Source organism: Pteronotus mesoamericanus, unplaced genomic scaffold (assembly GCF_021234165.1).
Source record: "Pteronotus mesoamericanus isolate MK-2021 breed Mesoamerican mustached bat unplaced genomic scaffold, CSHL_Meso_final contig_90, whole genome shotgun sequence".
In the NCBI taxonomy this organism is placed as follows: domain Eukaryota; kingdom Metazoa; phylum Chordata; class Mammalia; order Chiroptera; family Mormoopidae; genus Pteronotus; species Pteronotus mesoamericanus.
In genome coordinates, this window is record NW_026555277.1 from 31,360,021 (window position 1) to 31,386,353 (window position 26,333).

The 26,333-nt window shown below is 44.9% G+C and overlaps 1 protein-coding gene across 1 annotated transcript; it reads left to right on the forward strand.

Moving 5' to 3' along the window:
- Positions 1–1,465: 1,465 nt before the first annotated feature.
- On the forward strand, positions 1,466–25,332 carry CD59 (CD59 molecule (CD59 blood group)). Its single transcript, XM_054585934.1, has 4 exons — positions 1,466–1,555; positions 6,604–6,682; positions 9,781–9,882; positions 23,813–25,332. Exons 2-4 carry the CDS (start codon positions 6,616–6,618, stop codon positions 24,007–24,009), a joined length of 366 nt encoding a protein of 121 aa, XP_054441909.1. The 5' UTR covers positions 1,466–1,555; positions 6,604–6,615; the 3' UTR covers positions 24,010–25,332.
- Positions 25,333–26,333: the final 1,001 nt, after the last annotated feature.

The following is a 26,333-nucleotide window of genomic DNA, read 5'->3' on the forward strand; positions in this document are numbered from 1 at the left end:
TTAGGGCAGTAGCAGGTGTAGCGAAGAGGCTATGAAACTGAGATAACTAAATGATGAGGTAGGCAGGAGTCAGATGTGAGGGACTGGGTAAACTCAAAGTTGATTCACAGGTCTCTCGCTTCATTTGTTGGGAGGGGCGGGGTGGACAGTGGAACCCTGGAAATGAGTTCAGATTTGGACACATTTTGAATTCCAAATGTCTGTGGGACATGGAGGTGAAGATGTCCAGCAATACGTTGGATATGAATATGAAGCCTGAGGGACTGATCAGGACTGGAGAATAAATATTTGCAAATCATCTACAAACATTGCCAAGGTAAAACAACGTGGATGCACTATAGTCTCCCAGGAGGCACATAGAGCAATGGTTCTCAGTCCCACCCTGGAAATGCAGATGATAAATGAGTAATGGGAAAGAATCTCAGACCAAACAAGGAACTGGCAGCAAAGCCAGGAAAAATTGGCATCTCAGAATCCAGGAGAGTTTCAAGGAGAGAACAGCTAATAGGATGCATGTAAGATAATGCATCTGAAAGAGCTTTGTAAACAAGCTATCACTAGGAAGTCCATATTTAGCTGATTTGAGCAGACACCGAATGAAACTCATTTCCCGACATCCCTAAACTATCAGAGTATCATGGTGGGAAGCACATCATCATAAATCATGATTTGCCCTGTTTGCTTCCCCTTTCGATTCAGCATAAGCCGTCGTGAGATGCAGTATTTTCTCACCCTGATCCTCGGAAAGTGTCTCGTGGTCTCCCACAGAGGTCATTAATCTCTCAGGAGAGAGACCTTTTATTGCACGAGGACCTTTTATTCCCCACTCTCCCCACCGTGCTCTTAAAGCCAGTTCTCCGGGAGCGGGGGCGGGGGGGGGGGGGAACGGGACACTTCCCACGTGATAAACAAAACTTAGAATTACATTTTCACATAAAAATAGCGTTCTAAATAGTGGTTTTGCAGAGTTTTATCTTAGTTCCAAACAAGACACAAAGCTTGGATGGCTGTGACTGAAGGATACTTAGGGGCTGCCGAGCCTGAGAGCAGAAAGGAGCCCCAGACTGCAGCAGGGCCAGATAAACCCGACACCCGGGCCCAGGGCGAGGTTAGCACGGGCCCCAAAAAAGTTTTGAAGTACATTTTAATATTTAAAAAAAATAAAAAGCTAAAACAAAAAGGAAATCGTAAGTCTTGGAGTTTCATATTTTTTGTTTTCACAACAAAAGGGAGGACACCACCAACTTTCGTCGCCTGGATTTTAAAGGTCTTAATCTGGCCATCGGTTAGGAGCCTGACCCCCCTGATGCCCAGTGGCTGCTGCCCTGCTTCCGGACCCGGGTAAAAGGATGTCTGCGGCAGCCGCTGGGGGCCTGCGCTTATCATACCCGTGACCTGGACTGGCTGGCGGCCTACCGCGCGCAGCCCAAGGCCGGAGCTTGGGGTTGGGGGCGGGAGTAACAGGAGGCGGAGTCCTCCGGAGCCCAGGCCATAAATACTGCCGAACCGACCAGCCCTGCCAGCGCAGAAAGTCGGACCCTGGGCACGCGGAAAGGTAAGGCCAGGCCGCGGGCCAAGTTGCGCTGCGAGTCCGCGGCGGCTGCGGACCTCTGCAGGCGCGGGCCTCCGGAGACCCGAGCCCCTCCCTCCTGCCTCCTCTCTGCTCCCCACTCCCCACTGCGCTGGCCTCCGCGCCCTGGGGACGACCCCAGCCATTTCCCAAACCCCCGAGCCGGGGCGTTCTCCCGACGCCCTGCCCTTCCCCGCACCGGAGGTCCTCGGCCGCACGCTTTAAGCTCCCTAAAGAGCCTGGCAGAACGCCAACTTCCCTTGTTTATAACAAAGACAAAGGGAAGAGCGGGCACCCCAAATTCCGTGGGCTGTGCCTTCCACTCCCTTGGATATATTTTCCTCGACCCCTGACCATAGAAGGGAAGCTCTTGGCAATTCAGGGAAAAGAAATCGCGCCTTGAGAGGAGATTAACGCCACTCCCAAATGGTCAAGGACATTCTTCATTTAACGTGGCGGTCTAAATTTTGAACTTTAATCAACAAAGCAGGGCTGAAACAGACCTTCTAAGTCCAAATTTGGTATGAGGTTTTGTTTTCTGGGGCCGGCTTGGGCTACGTCCTTCTTACAGTCGACTTGGAAGAAATGTTAAATAGTCATTTGAATGGTTTAAGGAGAAGCAGGCTCTTCAAGGACCCTGGAAATGTGTTAACTCACATATTCCATTTCACCTCTAAGACACATATAAAGCTTGTTACGGGGGAAAAAATAATGACTTTTTCCCCTGGCCTCACCCCTGGCCCAGTTTGGGGAAAGAACCCATGGCCAGGGCTAGATTTAAGACCTTTAAAACCCAGGCAATGGGAAAGTTTGTGGTGCCTTCTGATTTTTGTTACTGGAACCAAAAACAATGTAAAACTCCCCGACTTATGATTGCCTCCCCCTATTTGTTTGTTTAGTTCTATTAGAACACATTTCAGATCTTTTTTGTGCCCGCACCGAGCTCGCACTGGGCCCTGAGTGAACTAGGTGATGTCATTTTCTTATCAGGAAAATCCTAGAGCTTTACTTCCTTGGGAGTTACAAGGACTAAATGAGGTAATTCACGGAAAGGGCTTAGTTAGGCACCAAATGGAGACCAAATGGTGGCTGTTAATATTTTGGGTATCTTTGTGTTCCACCTTCTTCATGTTCCCCACTGGGGACAGTTTACTCCCAGTTCTCTAAGGCAGGTACACAGGGCTCGGAATGTTAACTGAGGGATGTGGCAACATTTCCCAATGCGCTGGGAAATTTATGACCCTAAAGCAGATAGGTTGCCTTACTGTAGACCAAATATGCCTATGATTTGTGACTTCTGTATTTCCAAAGTAGAAGTCAGAGACTGTTTCCTGTAAGAAAACATGCCGTTAGGCTGGGTGGTTCAGAAGCTAAAAGCCCAAACACAATGGATTTTAGGGTGAGGAGAGCAGGAATCTAATGGAATTAACTCATCTTTGACAGTTCCAACTGCAAGCTCCTAAAAAAAGATTGCATTGAAAATTCTGGGCCAGCTCTTGAAGACCCTCAGCCAGATTCCACAAACAACCCAAGCTCAGAGCTGCCTGAGGTTTTTCAAAGACTTTTTTTTTTTTCCCTATGCTCCATATCTTTGTGAAAATCTTCATTAAACAGTTGGCTGTGCCGTTAGTCTCGAAGGACAGGGCTGTGAGGGCATGCCCTATGATAAGAGGCTCTCTGGAAAGCGAAGGACTTTCAGATGAGGACGCTGCAGGTTTGTGTGGTTTAGGGAGGTCTCAGGTGGTTGAGTCCAGTAGTGGAACCTCAGAGTGGGAGGGGCTGTTCACTGTGATGTATGTGGTTTTCTGTTTGTATTTCCTCACTGCTGTTCCAATTACCTTGGTGAACAAATAATTGATCTTTGTTTAGGCCTGCCCGGCTGCAGCAGGCAATGTTAATTATGAGGCAACCCTCCAAGCCCTTGACACTCCTAGTCACCAGGTAATTTTAAGCCACTGGTACTTAACCCTGGTGAATGGAAGTGTGATCCAACCAAGGTGGCTTTGCAACTAACCGTGTTGCCTTGGGAAAGGTAACTTCTTCACCCCGACCCCAACCCCGAGGGACTCCATTAACTTCCTATAAAATAGAACTTTGGGTTTTATCTTTGAGGACACTTCTGGCCTTACAGTTCACCAGCCTTTCAGGCCCCAGGCTTCCAGGAGCAGTAACTTTACTCGTGGGCATATGTGAATCTCCCAATGTAAAAATCTCTGGCGGCCTCAGCTAAGCAAACTTATTTCAGAACCTGAATGCACAAGAAGTCTCCCCACCAGAGAGCTTAACTACGGTGAAGAACTCAGACATGGTTTTAAATGTTGTTTGACCATATACCAGTTCCGAGGCTGCTGTATTAGTTTACTATTGCTTGACACAACACAAAAGTATTATTCTTACAATTCTGTAACTGAGACAGCTGGCATGGCCTTGCCAGGTGCAAATCAAGGTGTCGGTGGGGCCGTTTTCCTTTCCGGAGGCTCTGTGGGAGAACCCGCTCCCTTCCCTCTCCCAGGTTATCCGCACAGTTACAGCTCTTGTGGCTGGAGGACTGAAGTCCTATTTCCTGGCCGAGTGTTAGTTGAGGAGATTCGTAGCTTCTACAGGCCACTTGTTTGCCTCAGCTGTGGCCCCCTTCCTCTGTCTTCAAAATCAGCAGTTGGCGAAGTCGATCTCCGTCTAACTCTCTTGCCTCTTCTGTTTTCACATCTCCCTGAACCGTAACGTCATCGACAAAGTCACTTCCCACATAAAATTGCCTGTATTCACAGGTGGTACCTGGACACCTTTGGGGAAGATTTATTCTCCCTTCCACAGTTGTGTGTAAATTAGTTCCCCATCTCAACCCTCAGTTCCCTTATAAATAGCGATGGAGATTAAATGTGCAGCATTTTGCCCTGGCTGGTGTGGCTCAGTGGATTGAGTGCTGGCCTGCAAACCAAAGGGTCACCAGAGTGATTCCCAGCCTAGGGCACATGCCTAGCCCTGTGCAGGCCAGGCGCCCCAGTAGGGGGCACACAAGAGGCAACCACACATTGACGTTTCTCTCCCTCTCTTTCTCCCTCCCTTCCCCTCTTTAAAAATAAATAAATAAAATCGTTAAAAAAATTTCCGCATTGTTATCAGGATTAAATACAGGTAACGTCAATTGCACATAGCCAGACAACTGGCTATCGTATTTGCTAACAAAATGGAAGTTGCTACAGAAAGCTGGGTGTGCGTACGGGCTGGCATTCAGTGGCACTGAGCCCAGTATAATCACACGGGCCCTTAGAAGAAGAGGCCCCTAAGTATTTAATCACATTCTGCCCTTTCTGCTTCTCAACCTTTTCCTGGTTTTCACCAGCCAATTCCTGAGCAGCAGATGATCTTTGAAGGTGTGAGAGATGCCATTCCTGACCCAGAAGAGGATGGGGCCTCACCCACCAAGAGCCCCGCCTGCCTGGCCCCTGGCCTGTGTCAGGAAGAGCCCCAGTGTAGAGGGGCTGTCACCTCCTTGTTTCAGGATGAGCTCCGGGAGTAGGGGTGGGGTTGTGAGCCTTCCTAAACATGTTACTAAATGCGTGGTTTAGGCATGATATAAGAAATGACCAAACCTCTAGAGAATTTTTATGAATTTATTTGAGCCAAAGTGACAATTACCAGGAAGCACACATCTCAACGGTTTGAGGAAATGTTCCAGAGAATGGCAGTTTTATAGCTTATTTTACACACTAGAATCAACGGAGATATAAAGGAGGTTATATGAGATTCATTGGTGGTAGACTAGAGAGGCAGAAGAAAGCAAAATGGGGAAATCTCTGAGATGGGATAAAGAGTAAAATGGAGAGATGTCCTCCCATTGGTGGGTTCAGCACTTTAGTATTTCCAGCACATAGAGATGGCATTAGGGGAACAAGACAAGAATGAGGATTCATGGTCCCCTGCTCTCCTGTGACAGGTGTGCCCTGAGGGGTCTAGAAAGGGAGATTACTCTGAATTCCTCTGAAATTCCAAAAATTCCATTATGTTAACAACAACAACAACAAGACAGGCTCCCTTAAGGTAAAGACTGACCTTTGTCAGGAAAGCTGCCGACCTAGAATGTGACCACCTGCTGAGACCTGCTTTTTAGCTAGGAAGGTTTCTGTTCAGACTGCCCTACGGAAGGCTGCCATCCTGGCCTCCACTCAGCCTGCCAGTTTAGTACGTGGCCCTCTTTTCATCCACAGACAGGTTAATAAAATCTCCCTGTGTCTTGAGTTGCTTAGCAGACCAAAGGAGGGCTTGAGGCGTTTCAGCCCCCACCCCGCTCCTGTCTTCTGAGGCTCACCGCTACACGTCTAGGTGTGAATGTAATGTGGATGAGCCATCAAAGGTACCTGGAACCCCTTTTCCTTCCCCACAGTGAACCAAGGCATGTCCTCCTCATTGTTGCCAAGGAGGGGAGCCAGAGCTTCAGGTGTGCTGAGCCAGTGCCTTCTGTCCTGCTGCTGAGTGCACGCACGTTGGTGCCCTCCAGTCGGATGCCCTTACGTGGCGTGGCCTGGAGAAGCGGCCTTCCCCAGGCTCTGGGGCAGCCGACGGTTTAGGGGGAGATTGCAGTGGAGCAAGAATTGCAGTTGCGGTATTAAGTAATTTCCTCCTATTCTCGTTTGACTGAACCTCCTTTATGGGAAAAGCAGTGCTGTCCCCACAGCATAGAAAGAGGGTCCATGGCCGTTAGCGGCGAGAGCCGGGGCGGGGCCCAGGTGGTCCTGACTCTGGGCGCTGTGGGCTTTGACTCCTCATAGTTGCCCCTCGCCAGGATCGGCAGCATTTCTTCAGTAAGCTGAGGACTGGGGGCAGTGGGTGGGACCAAGTGCTGCCCTACCCGAGGGCACCCCTTGGTCGTGGCCCTCCAGCCTGGTAGATTTCCTGTGCTTTCTTGGTGTGCGAGCTCCTTCCCCGTGTCTCCTGAAGCCCCCTAGGCACTCTCAGTCTTGGTTTCTGAGATGACCGGTCAGTGGTCAGTCATCTGTTGGTTCATGACGATTCTTTGTGTGTCTTCCTTCCAGATTCTGTAGACAATGGGAAGCAAAGGAGGATTCACCCTGCTCGGGCTCCTGCTCATCGTCTCTGTCCTCTGCCATTCCGGTGAGTGGTCCAGAGGGACGCAGGTCTGGACCCTCTAGGCCCTCTTAGCCGTGCGCTTCCTTTTTCTTAGGCCTCAGGAGGACGGAGCTGATGTCGCTGGCTGCAGCCTGGCTGTGGTTCTTTGCCTTCCAGTGTTACATATCCAGGGTTGTGTGACAGCTCCTTCCTATGTCGCCCTGACGTGGAGCGCCTTCCTGAGTTACAGCTATTCTGGGTTACAGCGCTGCTTTCTTGGGTGGGGGGCAGAGGCGGGTACACTCAGCAGCTTAAGTTTCACCCCTGTCACTACAAGCTGCTGGGGACACCATCTTCAGAGTGCTGAGCTCAGTCCTTCTGCCCTGACGCTTCTCCTGTGCTATGATGAGGGTGGCGATCACAGAATAGCAGGAGCAGCTAATGCTTATAGCATTTATGCGCCGATCGCTACTCTGAACATTTCACAGGTATTTACTCATTTAATTCCCGTGTCAATGCCATGGAATAGGTACTGTTTTTATCACCATTTTACAAGTGCCAAGACTGGGGCCCATAGAGATTAAACAACTTGTCAAATGTCCCACAGAAGTGGCATAGCTAGAATTTGCACCCAAACAGCCTGGCACCAGAATTTGCACCCAAACAGCCTGCTTTCAATTCCTTTACCGCCAGGCCACCCCTCCCTGGCTCCTGGAGGCATTTGTCTATCCCTGCATGTTAACATCTGTAACACCAGGAACACCTGTGTGACTTGCTTTGCTTCATCATAAGGATCAAATGTCACTTACCTGTGTCATATTGGTACTACCATTTTGGGGGTGGGAGGGCTGGCAGTGTGGAGAGGCAGAGAAAGAAGTAGCAATGCAAAGAACAAGAAAGCAGTCTGCTAGATTGGAGCGTGTCTTACATACAAGTAGCTTTAGTAGCTTCCATTAACTGAATGCCTATTATGTACTAGGGACTGTGCCAAGCCAAATCTCATTTAATCCTTCCAGCTTTTCTAGTTGAGGAAACAAGCAAAGAAGAAGCTAGTCCAAGGGTACATTTGAATATGTTCTCCCTTTCAGAGAAAGGGAAGTCCTGACTCCCTTCCCCCTACCTCTGCTAATTCTAAGCAGGGTAGGTTATAATTTGGTTTACCTTTGTTACAACACGATGTAATGTAGTGTCTTGAGTTCTTCTATGCAGTGTGTTTTCTGTGATTAGAATAATCAGGTCATGCCCAGTTTCCAGCAGTCTGTTTATAGAGCAGGCGTGGGTTTGGGGTCATCAGCTCCTCTGTGACGGGTCCTGCCCCTCCTCAAGAGCTGGCATCTGAAGCAGATCCTTCTACCCTGGCTTAGTAGCGAGAATATCGAACAGCTGACTGCTGACTTATTGCTTGTCCCTGACCTGGGTGCTCCCCACAGTGCGTGCTGTTCCCTTCTCTTTCCCATTCAGGATTAGAAAAACATCCTGGCTAAACCTGACTTGGGGGTCAGAACTAGCAGTCTGGGTTTGAATCATGGCTGTCCTACACAGTAGCTCTGTGACTTTGGACCAGTTAGTTAACATGTTAATCTTAGTTTTCTCTTGAAAAATGGCAATGGAGATCATTGAGCCTACCTCTTGTAACAATCCTGTGAAGATGAAGAGCTGAGCTCATAGGCGCACAGGTATTTCAACAGTGAACAAATGTACCAGTGCTGAACATTTCTGCCCCACTGAAGTTCCACATGTGAGCTTTGGTTCCTCCGTCTGTGTGAAGGTTTGTCAGGAAGCCAGATAACTCTGGCTCTAGCTAGGAGAAAATTCACTGAAGTAGGTAACCCTTTTGAGTGGCCCTCACAAATAGCCAGGCTAGAACAGTATCTCCCTCTTACATTCTTACATTCTCAAGCATGCACACACATCTGGAGCACAGAAGAGGATAGAAAAATTGTATCTATCCCTTCTCATTGTGGCTCCCCTCTCCTGCCGGCTTGACAAACACTGATATTGGGGAGAAGAGGCAGAGCGGGATAACGGAGCCCTGCCTCAGCCGTGGCAAACACTCGTTACATTCCATTCCATAGGGCATGTGGCAGGAAGAAGGTCATCTCTAATTAGGAAAGGACGTGTCCACACAAATCAGGAAAATTGTCTTGCAACTCTTACATCTCTCTGCCTCTCCCATAACAGATGTGAAATTTGGCCTATGTTTTTCTCATCACTGTTGATAGGAAACGGAGAAGGGAAAATAATCCAGCAAAGCCTAGAGTCTATCTAGCAAAGATGAATCCTGAGAATGTGAGTGGGAGCAGAATTAATTTTCCAGTTAGAGAACCAGAGGCAATTTGCATCTGATGTACCCTGACTCTCGTGTTCACTGTTACTGCAAACGCCTGGCTGCCCCACCTGTCTGGGTTTCAGGTGTCCAGCTGCTCGCTCCCCCTTGATTGAGCACGCTCCTGGGGACAGGTCAGTTTCTCAGCAGGGAACAGCCTCAGTGAGGACACCTTACCCCAGAGGTCACCAGACTCCTTCTGTAGAGGCCAGAGAGTAAATGTCTGAGGCTTTGTGGCCCAGAGACAAAGCCAAGGATATTATGTACGTTTTTATTATAAATAACAAGAGAAAACAAATTTCTACCAATTTTTAATTGCCAAAATTTGAAATGTTATGATTGAGCACAGTTATTTGTAATACAGATCCACTAATGGGAAGAATGGAATTCTTTTCGGGAAAGTAACACTTTGCTTCCTTGGGATTCAAAATTAGTGTTCCTTACCATGAAACTGCTTGTAAGTTTTCTCCATCTGTTAATACCGATCTGTAATGAGATTTTATGTATTTCACCTTTGAAAATGTCTTTTCACACAGATAGATAGCTACTGCCTAATGCTGCTGATCATTAGTCCATAAGACTGAGATTTCACAGAGCATATGTGTTGCTTGGAAGGCATTTATAGAATTCTGTTTGCTTCGTCTCTTGATAAGTTTCCTTTTACCGTATCGTAATCTCCCGCTGCCAGATTGTGTGGGACTGGAAGCCTGCTGACCTCTGCCCCACTGTCATGCAGGCGGTGGGCTTGCTTCCGTGACCAGGAGGGCAAGTCAGCGCTGGTCCGCCAGAGTCTCATGGGTTTTCTTCCTGATTCTAGGTCATGGCCTGCAGTGCTACCACTGTCCCAATGCAATTGGTTTGTGTAATAATGCCGTCAACTGCTCATCCAACTTTGATGCGTGTCTTTCCCTCCATACCGGTAAGTGCCTCCTGCTCCCCTCTTCTAACTGGGAAAGGCTGATGAGAACCTGGAAAAAGAAATGGTGCCACTCTGCTTCTCATTAGCCTTGTATTCAACAGGTAATAGCTAGCATTTAATAGCATCAGTTGCATGTAGTACTAAGCACTTTTCATATACTTTTATTTTTTTAAGTATATTTTATTGATTATACTATTACAGTTGTCCCAATTTTTTTCCCCTTTGCCCCCTTCCACCCATACCGCCTTCCCTCCAGCGATCCCCTGCCTCTAGTCCGTATCCGTGGCTCATGCATGTGAGTTCTTTGGCTTCTCTGTTTCCTATACTGTTCTTAATATCCCGTCTATCTTGTTCCTACCAGTTATGCTTCTTGATCCCTACACCATTTCCCCGTTGCTCCCCCTTCCCCCTCCCAGCTGAACCCTCCAAATGATCCCGATACCTGTGATTCTGTCCCGTTGTAGTTGTTTGCTTAGTTTGTTTTTGTTTTTGTCTTTGTTTCTAGTTTTTAGATTCAGTTGTTGATAGTTGTGAGCTTGTTGTCATTTTCATGTTCATAGTTTTGATCTTCCTCTTTTTCTTAAATAAGTCTTCTTAACATTTCTTGTAATAATGGCTTGGTGATGATGAACGCCTTTAGCTTTACCTTGTCTGGGAAGCACTTTATCTGCCCTTCCATTCTAAATGACAGCTTTGCTGGATAGCGTAATCTTGGTGTAGGTCCTTACTCTTCGTCACTTTGAATTCTTCTTGCCAGCCCCTTCTTGCCTGCAAGGTTTCTTTTGAGAAATCAGCTGATAGTCTTCTGGGAACTCCTTTGTAGGTAACTCTCTGCTTTTCTCTTGCTGCTTAGGAGATTATCTTTAACCCTTGGCATTTTAATTATGATGTGTCTTGGTGTGGTCCTCTTTGGGTCCAACTTGATCAGGATTCTGTGCATCCTGGACTTGCATGTCTATTTCCTTTGCCACATTAGGGAAGTTTTCTTTCATTATTTTTTCAAGTAGATTTCCAATTTCTTACTGTTTCTTTTTTCCTTCTGGTTTCGCTCTGATGCGAATGTTGGACCTCTTAAAGTTGTCCCAGACAACTTTACTGCTTATACTGTCTTCATTTTCCTTAGATTCTTTTTTTATTCTTATTGTTCTGATTGGTTATTTTTTGCTTCCTATGTTCTAAATCATTGGTTTGATTCTCAGTGTCGTCCACTCTACTATTGTTTCCCTGTAAATTGTTCTTTATTTCAATTAGTGAATCCTTCCGTTTCTGACTGGATCTTTTTTATGCTATTGAGGTGCTCACTAAGTTCCTTGAGCATCCTTATAACAAGTGTTTTGAACTCTGCGTCTGCTAGATTGCTTATCTCCCTTTCATTTAGCTGTTTTTCTGGAGTTTTGATCTGTTCCTTCATTTGGGCCATGTTTCTTTGTCTCATCATTTTGGCCACCTCCTATATTTATTTCTATGTATTAGGTAGAGGGCTGCTGTGACTCTCTGTCTTGGTAGTGTGGCCTAATGTAATAGGTGTCCTGTACAGTCCAGTGGCACAGCCTCCCCTATCACCCAAGCTGGGTACTCAACGTGCGCCCTGCATGTGGGCTGAGTACACCCTTCTCTTGCAGCTAAGCCTTGGTAGCTGTTGGCAGATCAATGGGAGGGATTTATTCAGGCCAGTCAGCGGCAAGGATTGGCTGTGACCACTTGCCACCAACCTCCACGCTCCATGGAGTATCACCTGTGCAGGGGCAGGGTAGTGGTGCTTTGAAATGGTCTGTAGCTGTCCACTAGGCACTCTGGCCCTGGGGTTTTGTGGGTGATGCAGGCCAAGGTTAGCCGCCACTTGTGTTATGCCCTGGTCCACCCTTCCTGAGCTATGAAGCAATCGGTTGGCTGCTAACTTGTGCTGGGCCTGGAGATTCCCAGGGGAAGCCAAGCAGTGAAATTAATCTGGCGGCTGCTAGTGCCTGGCCTGGAGCTCACTGAGACCAGCTGTTGCTTGTTTGATAAGATTTAGGAAGTTGTGTGGAATGAGCCAGGACCAGTCATTCAAACGGAAAAGCAGCTTGGGTGGGCCCCTAAGTTGTGTGGGATCTCCACCCAGGATCCCCAGTCTGGGGATCTCCAGGGTGGAGCAAATAGTGTTAGCCAGGTTGATGGAGTCTTGAACACCACCAGCCTGCTGGCTCTGTTGGGGGAGAGCTCAGAAAAGAAACAGTGGCCTCTGTTTGCCTGATGCCAGACACTTCAGCCTCTCCTAGTATGCCCCTGGTTACCCCATCCACCCCAGCGCTGGAGCTCGGGGAGTGCGTCTGTGTAGGTGAGTCTGTGTGTGGATTTTTTAAGAGGAACTACTTGGGGCTTTGGAAGTTTCTTCCACTGACTCAGTCCCTGCTGGTTTTGCAGCTAGGGATTGTGGGGACTTATCTTTCTGGCATGGAACCCTGGGCTGGGGGGCCTGGTGTGGGACTGGGACTCCTTGCTCCCACGATATCCCTCCTGAATTTTTATCCGCCACACTTGGACATGTGTCTGCGCCCCTCCTACCCGTCTGGATGGATGTGGTTTCTTTAATTTCATAATTGTCAGACTTCCATTCAACTCGATTTCTGACGTTTCTGAGTGCCGGTTGTTCTGTATTTTAGTTGTAATTTTGATGTGGTTGTGCAAAGAGGCAAGCCTTGTCTGCCTACGCTGCCATCTTGACCAGAAGTTGCCATATATTTTTAATTCAATGCTTCTCACCTAGCACTTGGGGTTATATTTTATTCTCATTTGATAAATGGGGAAACTGAGGCTCAGATTAAGCAATAGACTAAGGTCAAGTAACCAACCCAGGATTTGAATGTGGGACTCCATCTCTTCCAATGCTTATTTCCTTAACAGCAGTGCTGGCTGCCTCCCAATCTAAGATTCTACTGTGTGTCGAGTCTGAGCTAGGGGCTAGGGATGCAAAGATGAAGAAAGGAGACAAAATTATGGAAGAGGACTGTTTAGCTCTCAGAAATGTAAAAGGGGAAGAATGTTCCCAAGTATGACAAAGCAGGGCACTCTCGGGCTCCAGGCGGGGGACCGCTAACATTGACAAGTGCTGTAAAACTGCATTCCCCACATTGGTCAAGACTCTAGACTCTCTACCTCCATAAATCCTATTAAAATAGGATTGAGGAAACGGGGAACGGAGGAAAGACACCCGCAGTGGCACGCCCTCTCTTCTGGCTGGATGTAGAAACGATGCTGGTGAGGAATGGCTATTTCCAGGTCTCCTTGGTTAGGTGATATACAAGGAAAAACCTAGACTTGCATCACTCAGAGATGAAAATAAAAAGACCTGTTGAGGTTATTTCACTCTTATACCCTCTACCACAAACTCTTCACAGTAGGAACAGCAAGGAATGTTGAACATATCAGGTAAACTGGCTTGGGAGACCCACAGGTTCAGAAAAATGTGATAGAAAGGAGAAGATGAATTTCCCCAGAAAGGAGATGTCCTTCAGTAAGAACAAATTAGAATTATCCTGTCTCAAAAAACAAAAAAAAACAGGAGTATCTGCTAATTTTGATTTAAGTTCCTGGAATGCTACTCAAGTTTCAATCCCTCTTTGCAAGGAACTTAATTCTTTAGGGGGACAGCCCCCCTGCCTCTGGAGCACCCTGTCAGTTCATTGTTAATGCAGAAAGCATAGGAAGGCCTCCAGAGAGAACGTGCTCGCTCACCTCACAAATATTTGAGCAGCAGCTATGTATGAACACAGAGACCTGTTGCTTCACCTTGATCCTCTGTGTCTGTGTCTTGGAATCCCACTACACAAAGTGTAATTTGCAAATGAGAGAATAAAGGCATTATTACGTGTGGCATAAGTACAAGATTACCGGTTTGGAGCTCTGAGCTGTAGCCTGCCCTCAGTAAATTCTTTCTGCCTCTGTTTTTTATTTATAAAATGTGTGTGTTGGATGGTAGAGGTGAGGAGGAGAGGGAAAGAGGGAAGTAGGCTAGAGTCAAAGTCTTTTTTTCCAGCTCTCAGATCCCATTGTTCTTATTTTGTTAGACTTTTTAACAAAACTTTTCCATTTTTTTTTTAAAGACTTTATTTATTTTTAGAGAGGGGAAGGGAGGGAGAAAGAGAAGGAGAGAAACATCAATGTTTGGCTGCCTCGCGCACGCCGCCGACTGGGGACCTGGCCTGCGACCCTTTGGATCGCAGGCTGGCACTCAATCCACTGAGCCATACTAGCCCCAGGCTAAATTTTTCAATTTACTTCAACTTTATTGAAGTAAAAATTATATATATTTATGGCGTACAAGGTGATGATTTGATATATATTATGAGATGATTACCACAATCAATCTAAGTAATGTATTCGTCCCCTCACAGTTACCTTTTTTGTGTGAAGAGAACATGTAAGATCTATTCTCTTAGCAAATTTCTAGTATACAATGCAATATTTTTAACTGTAGTCACCGTGCTGTACACTGGATCCCCAGAACTTATTCATCTTATGAGTTTTTAAGCTTTTTAAAATGCTATATGTAAATGATGGGATACACTTATTAAGAGTGGCCACAGCCCAAACCACTGACTTCAACAGCTGACAAGAATGTGGACCAACAGGAACTCTCGTTTATTGCTCGTGAAAATAAAAAATGGTATAGGCAGTTTGGCAGTTTCTTCATAAAACTAAACATACTCTTACCATATGAGTCAGCAGTTGTGTTCCTTGATATTTACTCAGATGAGTTGAAAACTTACATGCCCGCAATGACCTGCACATGGCTACTTATAGGTTTTATTTATATTTGCTAAAACTGGAAGGCAACCAAGATGTCATGTCCTTCAGTAAGTGAATGGATAAATAAACTGTGGTACATCCAGACAATAGACTAAAAAGAAATGAGTCATCAAGCTATGAAAAGGCACAAAGGAAACTTAAATATATACTAAGTGAGAGAAGCCAGCCTGAAAAGGTGACATATGCATCATTCCAGCAATATGACGTTTTGGAAAAGGTAAAACTAAGGAGACAATTAAAAAATCGGTGGTTGCCCAGGGGTCGCTGGAAAAAGGCAGGGGTGTCTCAGTGGAGCACAGGATTTCTGGGACCGTGAAACTGCTCTGTATGACACCATTACAGTGGGTCCATGTCCCACGTTTGTCCAACCCCATAGAGCGTACAACTCCCAGAGTGAACCCAAGTGTAAATGATGGACTTTGGGTGACAACGATGAGTCCGTGTTGGTTCGTTAGCTGGAGAGAAAAGGTACCGTTCTGCTGGAGGATGTTCATAGTGCGGGGGGTTGTTTGGGGTGGGGGGTGCCAGGGAGCTACATGGGAACTCTGTTCTTTCTGCCCAATTTTGCTCTGAATCTAAAACTCCTCTCAAGAATAAAGTCTGTTTGTTTTCTCCTCATGAATGTAAGTTCCCAAACTTGAGCCTGGACATCTTGTGGTAGAGATGACCTGACCTCACTGATAGTAAGGCAGATGGATCGTAGCAGAGCAGCCAAATCCCCCTCCGGCTCTGGAGACATCGGCCTGGCAGAGGCAGGGCACCCACACATACACGTGAGTCAGAGGCCCGGCGCTGCATTGGGGAAGTCCTGTTAGCCACAGTCCCCCCACCCCAGCTGTAAAATGGAAATGCTTGCCTCCTGGGGTCAGCGAAGCACCTAGGGGAGAAAACGGGAATGATAGTGCTGAGCAGATGAAACCGAGAAGAAGGCAGGTGTTGCGTGGTAATCGAACCACTACTTACTGGCATCCCAACCAGGTCCTGGCACTGTAAACCATGTACCCAGAATCAGGCAGGAGCCTCTGATCACAGTGCCAAGTGATCATTGCTGGAATGGCCTTCTGGTAAGGGCACACTAGGATGATTGGGCGCTGTTTCTTGGTGAAGGTAGTCCCAGGCCAGATCTTCAGAGGAGAGTGGGGAAGATGTGCCACGCAGAGAGAGAGAACCTCTAACAGTCCAGTGACTCTGGTATAGCCCACTTTTATTTGGGTGAATCTGATGGCGGCTTTGGTGGGAAGCCCACTATCCTAAGGTGGTTATGCAAATAAGATCATTCAGGTGAAGTGGTTGGCTCACTGCCGGACAACGGTAAGTGATTAATTGGTAGCAATTATTAATAAATTACTCTCTGCTCTCTCCAGGCTGTTAGACTTCCCTAATTAAAATTCTGCCAGCTTAATGCTTTCCCAGATCCAACGTTATATAAAGCAGAAACTTCTATTCAACAGCATTTTCTAGTACAGTATTTGGAACGTACAACTAAGTACTTACGATGGAGGCATGTGGAGCCGTTGGAACGCTCTATCTGGCCTCGCTGCTGCTTAATCGAACTCCACTAAAATCCAGTGCAAACACTCACTCCCTCTGAAGGGGAGGATGGGAGAGTGATACCAGCAGTTATAAGCTTAGAAGTTTTGTCCCCAAGCTATAAATGAAATTGGGCATATTTGTGCTGAGCCTTAAATAAGAATATAGGCGTCTGTATTTTTTTTCTTTCCAGTGCAGAAGATAAGAAAACCAGTGCAGGGGAAGGGCCATGCCTTCTCTTTGTGTGAATCCCCAGCATCTAGTGTGCAGTCTTAGCACACGGACAGCTGTTTTTGTAGAGGAAAACCTACCATAGCTGTTCTCTCTCAACTGACACTTTTTTTTTTGCATTTAACATAATTTTTCTAAATATTAAAAAACTATTATTGTAAGATACTTGGCATATGTACTTTTGGCTTTTATTTTCCCCTGTGTGCAACAGTTGGGACCATGACGGCGTGTTCTGTTACAGACCTCTCCCGCGCTCCCAAATAAGCTAATGACTTCTTACCTGGAGATTAAAACAATCCCTTAAGCTTTGTCGCCCTGCCCCCTAACCCTTCCCCGCCCCCCACAGCTCTCAGTCTGTTCTTCATATCTATGAGTCTTTCTATTTTGTTTGTTAAATTGAGTACAAAAAAAGAAGAACACTGAAAAAAGAAAAAAAAACAAAATAAATGAAGTTTAAAATATTTTAAAAGTAAATTCATCCAATGACTTTTTTACTTTGCAGGTGGGCGCTCAATCCATTGCGCCACACCAGCCAGGGTTCCAATGACTTTTTTAAAAATGATCTCAATCCACAGAGAAATGTGTAAATGAAGATTAGTCTTGTGTGAAGGTAACAGAATTAAATTACTTGGGAGTTCTTACAGAGAAAAGTGATGCAGTTAGCCCTGTACTTACACTGTATTCATACAAGTGGATCACATTCTACATGTAGCTCTGCATCTAGGATTTTTTCTATGAAGATATACTTTACAAAACAGAAAACGTACGTTTTAAAGTATACAATTCAGTGGCTTTTGAGTACATTCACAGGTTTGTGCAACTGTCACCACTGGCTAATTCTAGAACATTTTTATCACTTCAAAAGGAAACCTCGTACCATTAGCAGTCATTCCCCCGCGTACCTTGGCAGCTGTGAATCTACTTTCTCTCCTCATGGAGACAGGAGGAGAGGAATGGACATGGATTCCATTAACATAAATGGAATCATACATTTTTTCTGGTCCTCTGCAGCTGGCTTCTTTCACCTGAGCATAATGTTTCTAAGGTTCACCCGTTACTACATGTATCAGTACTTCATCTTTTTATGGCTGAATAGTACTTCATTGTATGGATATACTGCATTTTGTTTATCTATTTACCATCTGGGACATCCAGGTTGTTTACATTTTTTCAGCTGTTTTGAATAATGCTGCTATGAACATTCGTGTGCAAGCTTTTGTCTGAACATAGTTTTCAATTGTCTCGGGTACATATACCTAGGAGTGGAATTGCTGGATCATGTGGTAGCTCTGTTCTTAACACTTTGAGGTACTGCCAGCAATTTTCCAGTGTGTCTTCACCATTTTACCTTCCCACCGGCAATTTCTGAGGATTCCAATTTCTCCACTTTCTTGGCAACATTTGTTACTCATTTTCTTGGTTATGTCTGTCCTAGGTGAGAAGTGGTTCTTACTGGGGTTGTTTTTTTTTTTTTAACTTTTATTTTTTAATTACAGTTGGCAAGCAAGATTGCATTAGCTTCAGGTGTAGAGCATAGTGGTTAGACATTCATATCACCTATGAATTGGTTCCCCCATAAGTCTAGTACTCACCTGGCAGCATGTGTAATTATTACAATCTTATTGACTGTTCCATGTGCTGTACTTTATATCCCCATGACTATTTTGTACCTATTTGTACTTCTTAATCCCTTCATCATTTCCGCCTTGCCCCCCAAACCCTCTCCTTTCTGGGAACCATCAGTTTGTTCTCTGCATCTATGAGTCTATTTCTGTTTTGTTTTTTAGATTTCACATAAAAGTGAGATCATATGGTATTGCTCTTTCTTGGTCTGACTTATTTCACTTAGCTTAATACCCTCTAGGTCTGTCCATGTTGTCACAAATGATAAGATTTCATTTTTATTTACGACTGAGTAATATTCCATTGTACATATGTACCACATCTTCTTTATCCAAGTGTCTATTAATAGACACTTAGGTGGCTTCCATATCTTGACTATTGTAAATAATGTGCTGAAATGAACATAGGGATGCATATATCTTTTTGAATTAGTGTTTTGTATTTTGGGGAATAAATATCCAAAAGTGGAATTACTGAGTCATAGGTAGTTCTATTTTTAATATTTTGAGGAACCTCCATACTGTTTCCACGGTGGCTGTACCAGTTTGGTAACAGCTCATGATGGCTCTCTTTTCTCCACATCCTCGCCGGCACTGTTGTTTGTTTACTTATTGATGATGGCCATTCTGACCGGTGTGAGGAGATATCTCAATGTAGTTTTAATTTGCATTTCTCTCATGATTAGTGACCTTGAACATCTTTTCATACGAATTTCCCTCCTTAGGGCTGCTTTGGCTGAATCCCATAGATTTTGTGTCATTGTGTATTCATTTTAATTTGTCTGAAGGTATCTTTTGATTTCTTCCTTGATCTCATTGTTAACCTATTTATTGTTTAGTACCATGTTATTTAGTCTCCATGTGTTTGTGTGTTTTTCAGTTTTTTTCTTGTAATTGATTTCTAGTTTCATATCATGTGTTTGCAGAAGATGCTTGATATGATTTCAATTTTCTTAAATTTACTGAGACTCATTTTGTTGCATAACATGTGGTCTATTCTGAAAAGTGTTTCATGTACACTTGAAAATAAAGTGTATTCTATTTTAGGGTGAACTGCTCTAAAAATATCAATTAAATCTGTCTGCTCTAATGTGTCTTGCAGGCCATTGCTTTCTTGTCAGTTTTCTTTCTTTCTTTATTTTTTTTTTGTTTTAGTTGTGTGGTTTTATTTAATCCTCCCAAAAGCCATTTAAGGAAGCACAAATGCAGAAACAAAGACTATAAAAAATGAAGTTAGATGTTCAAGGTTAAATTGCAAGTATGTAACATAGCCAAGATAGCACATAAATATGAGAAATTCTGGTTAGTGATGGAAGAGTTGAACAGCATACATTTCATTGTCTACTAAACTCTAAAAATTCTCGGATGTTGATTCATAACAATACTAACAATACTCTTATGTAACATCTTTTGTATAAGTACCTTGAAGTACTTCTCATATATTTCCACTTGATTTTAATGGTATCCTAAGATTTTTTGATATATTATAAAACTACTTTTTAAAAGACAAGATTATGTTTGTTTTTCTGACCTAATTTCTGTTACCTTTGGTTTTAATGGACATGTATTTCTTTCAAATACTTCTACTTTTCCTTTTTAAATATCAAAATATCAAACTACAATATATTAGAGAGTACCTATTTTTTTGAACTTCTTTTTCATTTATTTTTTTACTTATCATTTACAGTTGACATTCAATATTTTTTTTTGTTCTCCCTAGATTTTATTTTTTCTCTTTTATTTTTTTTATTTTATTTTTTTAAATACATTTGTCTCTGCCTCCCCCCCACCACTTTCCCTTACCCCCTCCCACCTTCCCTCCCTCAGCTCTTCCCCTTTGGTTTTGTCCATGAGTTCTTGCTATATGTTCCTTGACTTTCCCCTTCCCTTCCCTTTCCCTGCCCCCACCTCCCTCCTTCCCTCTTGTCTCTGTTGATTTCTTTTCCTTTCAGTGTTGCTGGTCATATTTTCCTTGCATCTTTGCATTGTTGGTTAGGTTCCGCTTATAGGTGAGATCATATGGTATTTGTCTTTCGCCCCCTGGCTTATTTCGCTTAGCATAATGCTCTCCAGTTCCATCCATGCTGTCGCGAAGTTTAGTAGTTCTTTTTTTCTTTCTGCTGCGTTGTATTCCATTGTGTATATGTACCATAAATTTTTGATCCAATCATCTACTGATGGGCATTTAGGTTGCTTCCAACACTTGGCTATTGTAAATTGTGCTGCTATGAACATTGGGGTGCATAGGTTCTTTTGTATTGGCGTTTTGGTGTTCTTAGGGTATAGTCCCAGCAGGGGAATCGCTGGATCAAAAGGCAGTTCCATTTTCAGCTTTTTGAGGAAATTCCACACTGCTTTCCACAGTGGCTGCACCAGTCTGCATTCCCACCAACAGTGGACTAGGGTTCCCTTTCTCCACAGCCTCGCCACCACCTGTTGTTTGTGGATCTGTTTATGATGGCCATTCTGACTGGTGTGAGATGGTATCTCATGGTGGTTTTGATCTACATTTCTCTGATGGCTAGTGATGCAGAGCATCCTTTCAAATGCCTCTGGGCCCTCTGTATCTCCTCCTTGGAAAAGCGTCTGCCCAGGTCCTTTGCCCATTTTTTGATTGGATCATTTGTCTTCTTGGAGTGGAGTTGAGTGAGTTTTCTTTCCTTGCTTTTTAGCACTTTGAATATTTCATGCCAATCCCTTCTGGTCTGAAGTGTTTCTGTGGAGAAATCAGTTGAAAGTCTTATAGGAGCTTCCCTTGTACATAACTAACTGCTTTTCTCTTGCTGCTTTTAAGATTCTCTATTGGTCTTTAACCTTTGGCATTTTAATTATGCTTTGTCTTGTTGAGTTCATCGTGGTTGGGACTCTGTGCTTCCTAGACTTACATGTCTATTTCCTTTGCCAGGTTAGGGAAGTTTTTCGTTATTTCTTCAAACAGGTTTTTGATTTCTTGCTTTCTCTCTCCTCCTTCTGGTACCCCTGGGATGCAAATATTGGCATTCTTGATGTTGTCCCAGAGGCTGCTTAAACTCTCCTCATCCTTTTAAATTCTTTTTTCTTATTGCTGTTCTTATTCTCCAAGTTTCACAGGCCCAAGCAGGCAGTGGCTGGTCTTAGTGTGCCCTGAGCCTCTTGCTGAGTGGCCCCAAACCTGCAAGTTTGAATCTGCATTAACCTGGTGAATGCCACTCGCCCCACCCAGGTGACCTCCTGAGAACCTGCTTCACAATTTGGGTACGGCCTGAGCTTCTTTCAGCAGCTGTTCCTCGCAGGCAGCCTGCCTTGCTTTGCAGTTTGGCCATACCCACATGTCCTTGGGCACTGCACAGGCAACTACCAACTACAGACTACTTTGTAGCACCTACCAGATGGCCCTGGGCAGGGCACATGCAGCCACTGACCTTGGTCTGCACCAGAGCCCCTCCCAAGAGGCCCCAGAACCAACATACCCAGTCTAGCTTCAGACCACAACAGAATACCACCCATTTAGCTCCACAAATGGCACATCCACAGGGTGGTCTTGGCACCTACCAGATCTTGCTAAAGCAAATCTCGCTCCATGGGGTCAGCCCCTGCACAGCAGCTTGTCCGCTGTGGTCCTGGCCAGTCCTCACAACCAGCAGACCAGTGGGGAGGGAGGGTCCAACCTCGCCCTTTGACATGCCAATAGCAGTCAAGGTTCAACCAGAACAGGAGGGGACATACAACCCCCACAAGGGACCTTCCTGGAACACCCAGCTCAGGTCACCAGGGAGACTGCACCACTGGGCCCCTCAGGACACCGACTACATAAGGCCATCATGCCAAGACTGGGAGATGTAGCAGTTCTACCCAACACCTAGAAACGAACACAGAGAGGCAACCAAAATGAGGAGACAAGGAAACATGTCCCAAATGAAAGAACAGGAGAAAACTACCCCCTCGCCCCCGCCGAATAAGAAAAACTAAATTAAATGGAGGCAAGCAGTATACTAGGTACAGAGTTCAAAAAACTGGTTACAAGGGTGCTCAGTGAACTTAGGGAAAGATAGATAAACTCAGCAACAACTTCAGCTAAGAGAGTGAACATAAAAAAGAACATAGGAACCTCAGAAGAGAACCAGTCAGAAAATGAAGAATACAATAACTGACACGAAGAATACATTACAGGGAATCAACAGCAGATCAGGTGAAGCTGAGGACTGAATCGGTGATTTGGGTGGAAGCCTGGGCTTCAGGCCAGGCTGCCTGTGAAGAGCTGCCAGGCGGGTGGATGCGGTGGAGTCTCAATGAGTCCCCAGGGTGGGTAAGTGGTGGTTACTGGATCATTGCAGGTCTAGGTTTGGTACCTGTCTGCACCCGCAGGCTGTGTGGGGACAGGGCGCAACACAAGAACAGTGGCCACTGCCCCTCCAGCCCTTGCCTTGCAGCCACACAATTCAGTTTTTCCCCATATGTCCCTGTCACCTTTTGAGCTGCTGGCCCTTTACTGGAGTTTAGGGCGAGTGTTTGTGAGCAAGTGAACCTGTGTGCAGGCCCTTTAAGAGGACGCCTGGGTTTCCAGCAGCCCTCCATCTCACCGGATGGAATCCCCAGTGATTCTCACAGCCAGGTATTGTGGCAACTCATCTTTCCAGCCCTGGTACTCCAGGCTAGCGGGCCTGGTGTGGGGCTGGGACCCCGTGGTCCTCATGGGAGATCTCTGCAGCCAAGCTATCCCTCCAAATTCTCTAACGTCATGTGTGGGTATTGGACCAGCCTGTTTCTCATCCCTGTCCCTCCTACCAGTCTCTGCGTGTCTTCTTTATATCCGTATTTATAGGAGCTCCATTCAGCTAGTCTTCAGATGGTTCTCCAGGTGTTTGTTGTATAATTTAGTTTTAATTTTGATGTGGTCATGAGAAGAGGCAAGCACAGCATTTACCTACTCCACTATCTTGATCAGGATTTCTCATTGTGGTTTTAATTTGTATTTTTTCAATGACTAATGATATTGAGTGTCTTTTCATGCACTTATTGGACATTTATATATCCTCTTTGGAGAAGTACACATCCTTTGCTCATTTTTTAATTGGCTATTTATCTTTTTATTGTTGAGCTGTGTGTGTATTCTCATTAGACTCTTATGTCAGATATCTGATTTGTATTCATTTTTCTCCCCTTTTGAGTATGTTTTATAGTGTCTCGATGCAGAAATGTCGTAATTTTGATAAAGTCCAACTTATCTATTTTTATGCATTTTTAAAGAACTCAGGCTCTTCCACATCAGCACCTGCAGGCCTATGTCATTACTGTCTGTAATGGAATATCACCGTATGGAACTCTACCACAATTTCTTCAAACAGTATTAATGGGCTGGTTTTATAGTTTATTGCTGTTACGGATAGTACTGCTGTGACTGTTTGGGGAGCATAGATCTTAACCATTTCTTACAAACAACTTTATAGAGTAAATTCTAGAAATAGAATTGCTGGATCAGTGTGGGCATGTGTTTAGAAATCTTGGTAAATCTCTTAAAACATCAGTGTGATTGCCTGTTGCCTCTCTTCTGCACACGATCTTGCTGGCTCTATGAGACACTGGCTTTATGGAAACGTTCCAGTTAGAGCTGTATCATTACTCAACTGTTCCCTTTTACAACCCGGCACGGATGCAGTTCCTGCCTAAACGTCTCTAGTTCCACTTGAAAAGATAAATTCCATGCAGTAGAACTGAGGGTTTGAAGGCAGGTACAGAGCTTTACTCGCTTGTTTACTTACCCTTTCCTCTGTTTCTCCCAGTGTTACAGAATCATTACAGTTGTTGGAAATATGGCGACTGCAACCCTCTCCATCTTCTGGAACAGTTCGGGCAGAACATAACTTTCCATTGCTGCCAGAAGGACCTGTGTAACAGAAGTGGTGAGACAAGTGTAACAGGGACCACAGTTCTGCTGGTGACTCAGCTGCTCGCAGCGTTCTGGAGACTTTTCATCTAAATCGATACCGGGAGAGATTCTCCTCAATTCCCTTATTCCTTATATTCCTTGTATATTCCTTATCTCCTTTGCTGCCACATTCCAAAAGCTTTATATTTTCCAACTGGATCCTGTTGGGAAAAATTAAAACAAGCTTAAGCAACTGGAGTAAGAGCGAGAGACAGATGTAGACTGGTCCTATTTGCAGAAAAGCCCATTTGCGGGAAGAAGTTTAAGAGTGAAGAGCGTGTGCTGTGAGCTAGGTTACACGCATCTTCCTCTGCTCTCTGCAGGGACAGCTTGACTAGATTCCCTGCGATCCTCAGCTCTTTCCTCTCTTGGTCTTTGGATGTAGTTACGTAGTGTGATGGGAACCTGGTGGGGGCGGACTGGGGCAGAGGGGTTCTTTTCAGCAGTCTCTCAGGGAATGCTTTTGTTCTCTCCGTTTGGGGCACCTATGTTGCCATGTAGGCATGATGAATGCCCCAGACATGGGCTGTCCATCGGGGCACTGAGGTTTGAAATGCAGAGTGATTGATTGGAATGACCATTATATTCTCAACTAGTAGGTGCCTGGCAGAGTAGGAAGTAAGCTTTCCAGATGGCAGGGCATAGAAACTCCAGGTCTGTCTTTATAGAGGTACCAGTAGCTGAAATCTGAAATTTCTTCTGCCCCTAAATTTTGCATGGGCTTTGCTGTCTTTCTCCAGAAAAACTTAACCACTCAAATTAATGATGTATTAATAAAACTGTTCCCCTCCCTTTTTCATTGGAGTGATGGCATATTTTCATTTTGTCACATACAGTTCAAGACTCAATATATGAACATTCTATGCTACATGAGCTCTATGATATTAAGTGCACTTATTTTAAGTATTCTTAGTGGGAATACCCTTGCTCTGTGTATGTCAGTGGTATGAATGCAATGGGAAGAGCCTTTGGGGTTGTAGTTTAAGACCTTCAGATGTCATCGTAAGCAGCAACAGGCTGCTGGCATGCAGCCTGGTGACTCCTAGCCGACCTGCCACAGATTGTGTAGAATTCCTTTGGAAGGGCTGTTCGCATGCTGGCAAATGCTGAGGCTTTCAAAAGCTCTACCAGTTCCTTAGAGAAATACCCCTTTTCAAAAGGGCGAAGTGTTACTTTATTCTTGTGGGTGCTGCTACCTCTCAAGATCTGGAAGACTTCATGACGTTTGTATTCTTATCACTTTGGTTGCATTGAACAGAATAGCCTGACTTGCTAATGAAAATGAGATTTATTGGTGAACATTTAAAAAAAAATGCTTTGATTATGTAATCTGCAAGATAATGTGGAATAAATGATGTCTTTTTGAAAATAAAATCTAATCGAATGCGTGAGCATGGTCATTGGCCAGGAAGGACAGCATCGTATGTAACATGTCTGGTAGAAGAGGAGACCTGGGGCAGTGCCAGATTTCTTCTGTTGATGCCCCCGCCAGATAAAGTCTTCCTCATCGAAACCCACCGTCACCTTGGTGCTCTGCGTTCCCTGCTGGCTCACTGCTTTTCCTTACACCATCTTTAATTCTGCTCCGAGACAAAATAGTAGGTGTGACTCTTTCCTTAACAGGACCTTTTCTACTAGCTTATAGGATTATTCACCATAAAACTTTTATTTATCTAAACTAAAACTTCCAGTTTATGCACACTTATATTATTTTGGAGTAAAATAAATGACCACAGGACTTCTCAGTGGGTGTCTATGTGGGTCCGTGGTAGGTAGGATGTCCTTTTCATCAGTAGCTGTGTGGGTCCAGAGCCTCTGGGCGGGGGGTGGGGCCAGCATGCACTCTGCAGAGGGTAAGCGCGCGGAACTGGGAACCAAGATTCTGGGATTGTGGAGCGGGGAGCTGCTTTTCTGTGATCAGCTTCCCGAGGGCACTGCCATTCCCATTCTTGCTCTTCCCGGCTCTAAGCCAACTCCAGTATGTTGGTCCTATATATACTACTAGTGCTGATGCAGCCTCAACCAGCCCCCATAAATCTGGCTATAGGTTTTATAGATCTATCAGTCACTATCAATCAACCTAAAATATTGACGTGGTAGCCCTAACTGGAATGTGTTGGTATGCCACTGGACTTAGCATTATAATCTTAAACTCTACTTGTGTAGGTAAAACGGGACGTGGCACTATTTTTCAACAAGGAATGTAGTGGTCACTACTTGAGGGCTTATTGGATGCCAGGCACTATTCTAAGCTCTATGTATATACGAGCTCACTTAATTTTTCTCCATAACTAGGAATAGCATTGCCTGTACCCAAACCCGTTGGAGCGTGAACAAGTTCCCACTCCCTACCCATTTTACTGGTGGGCTGTGTG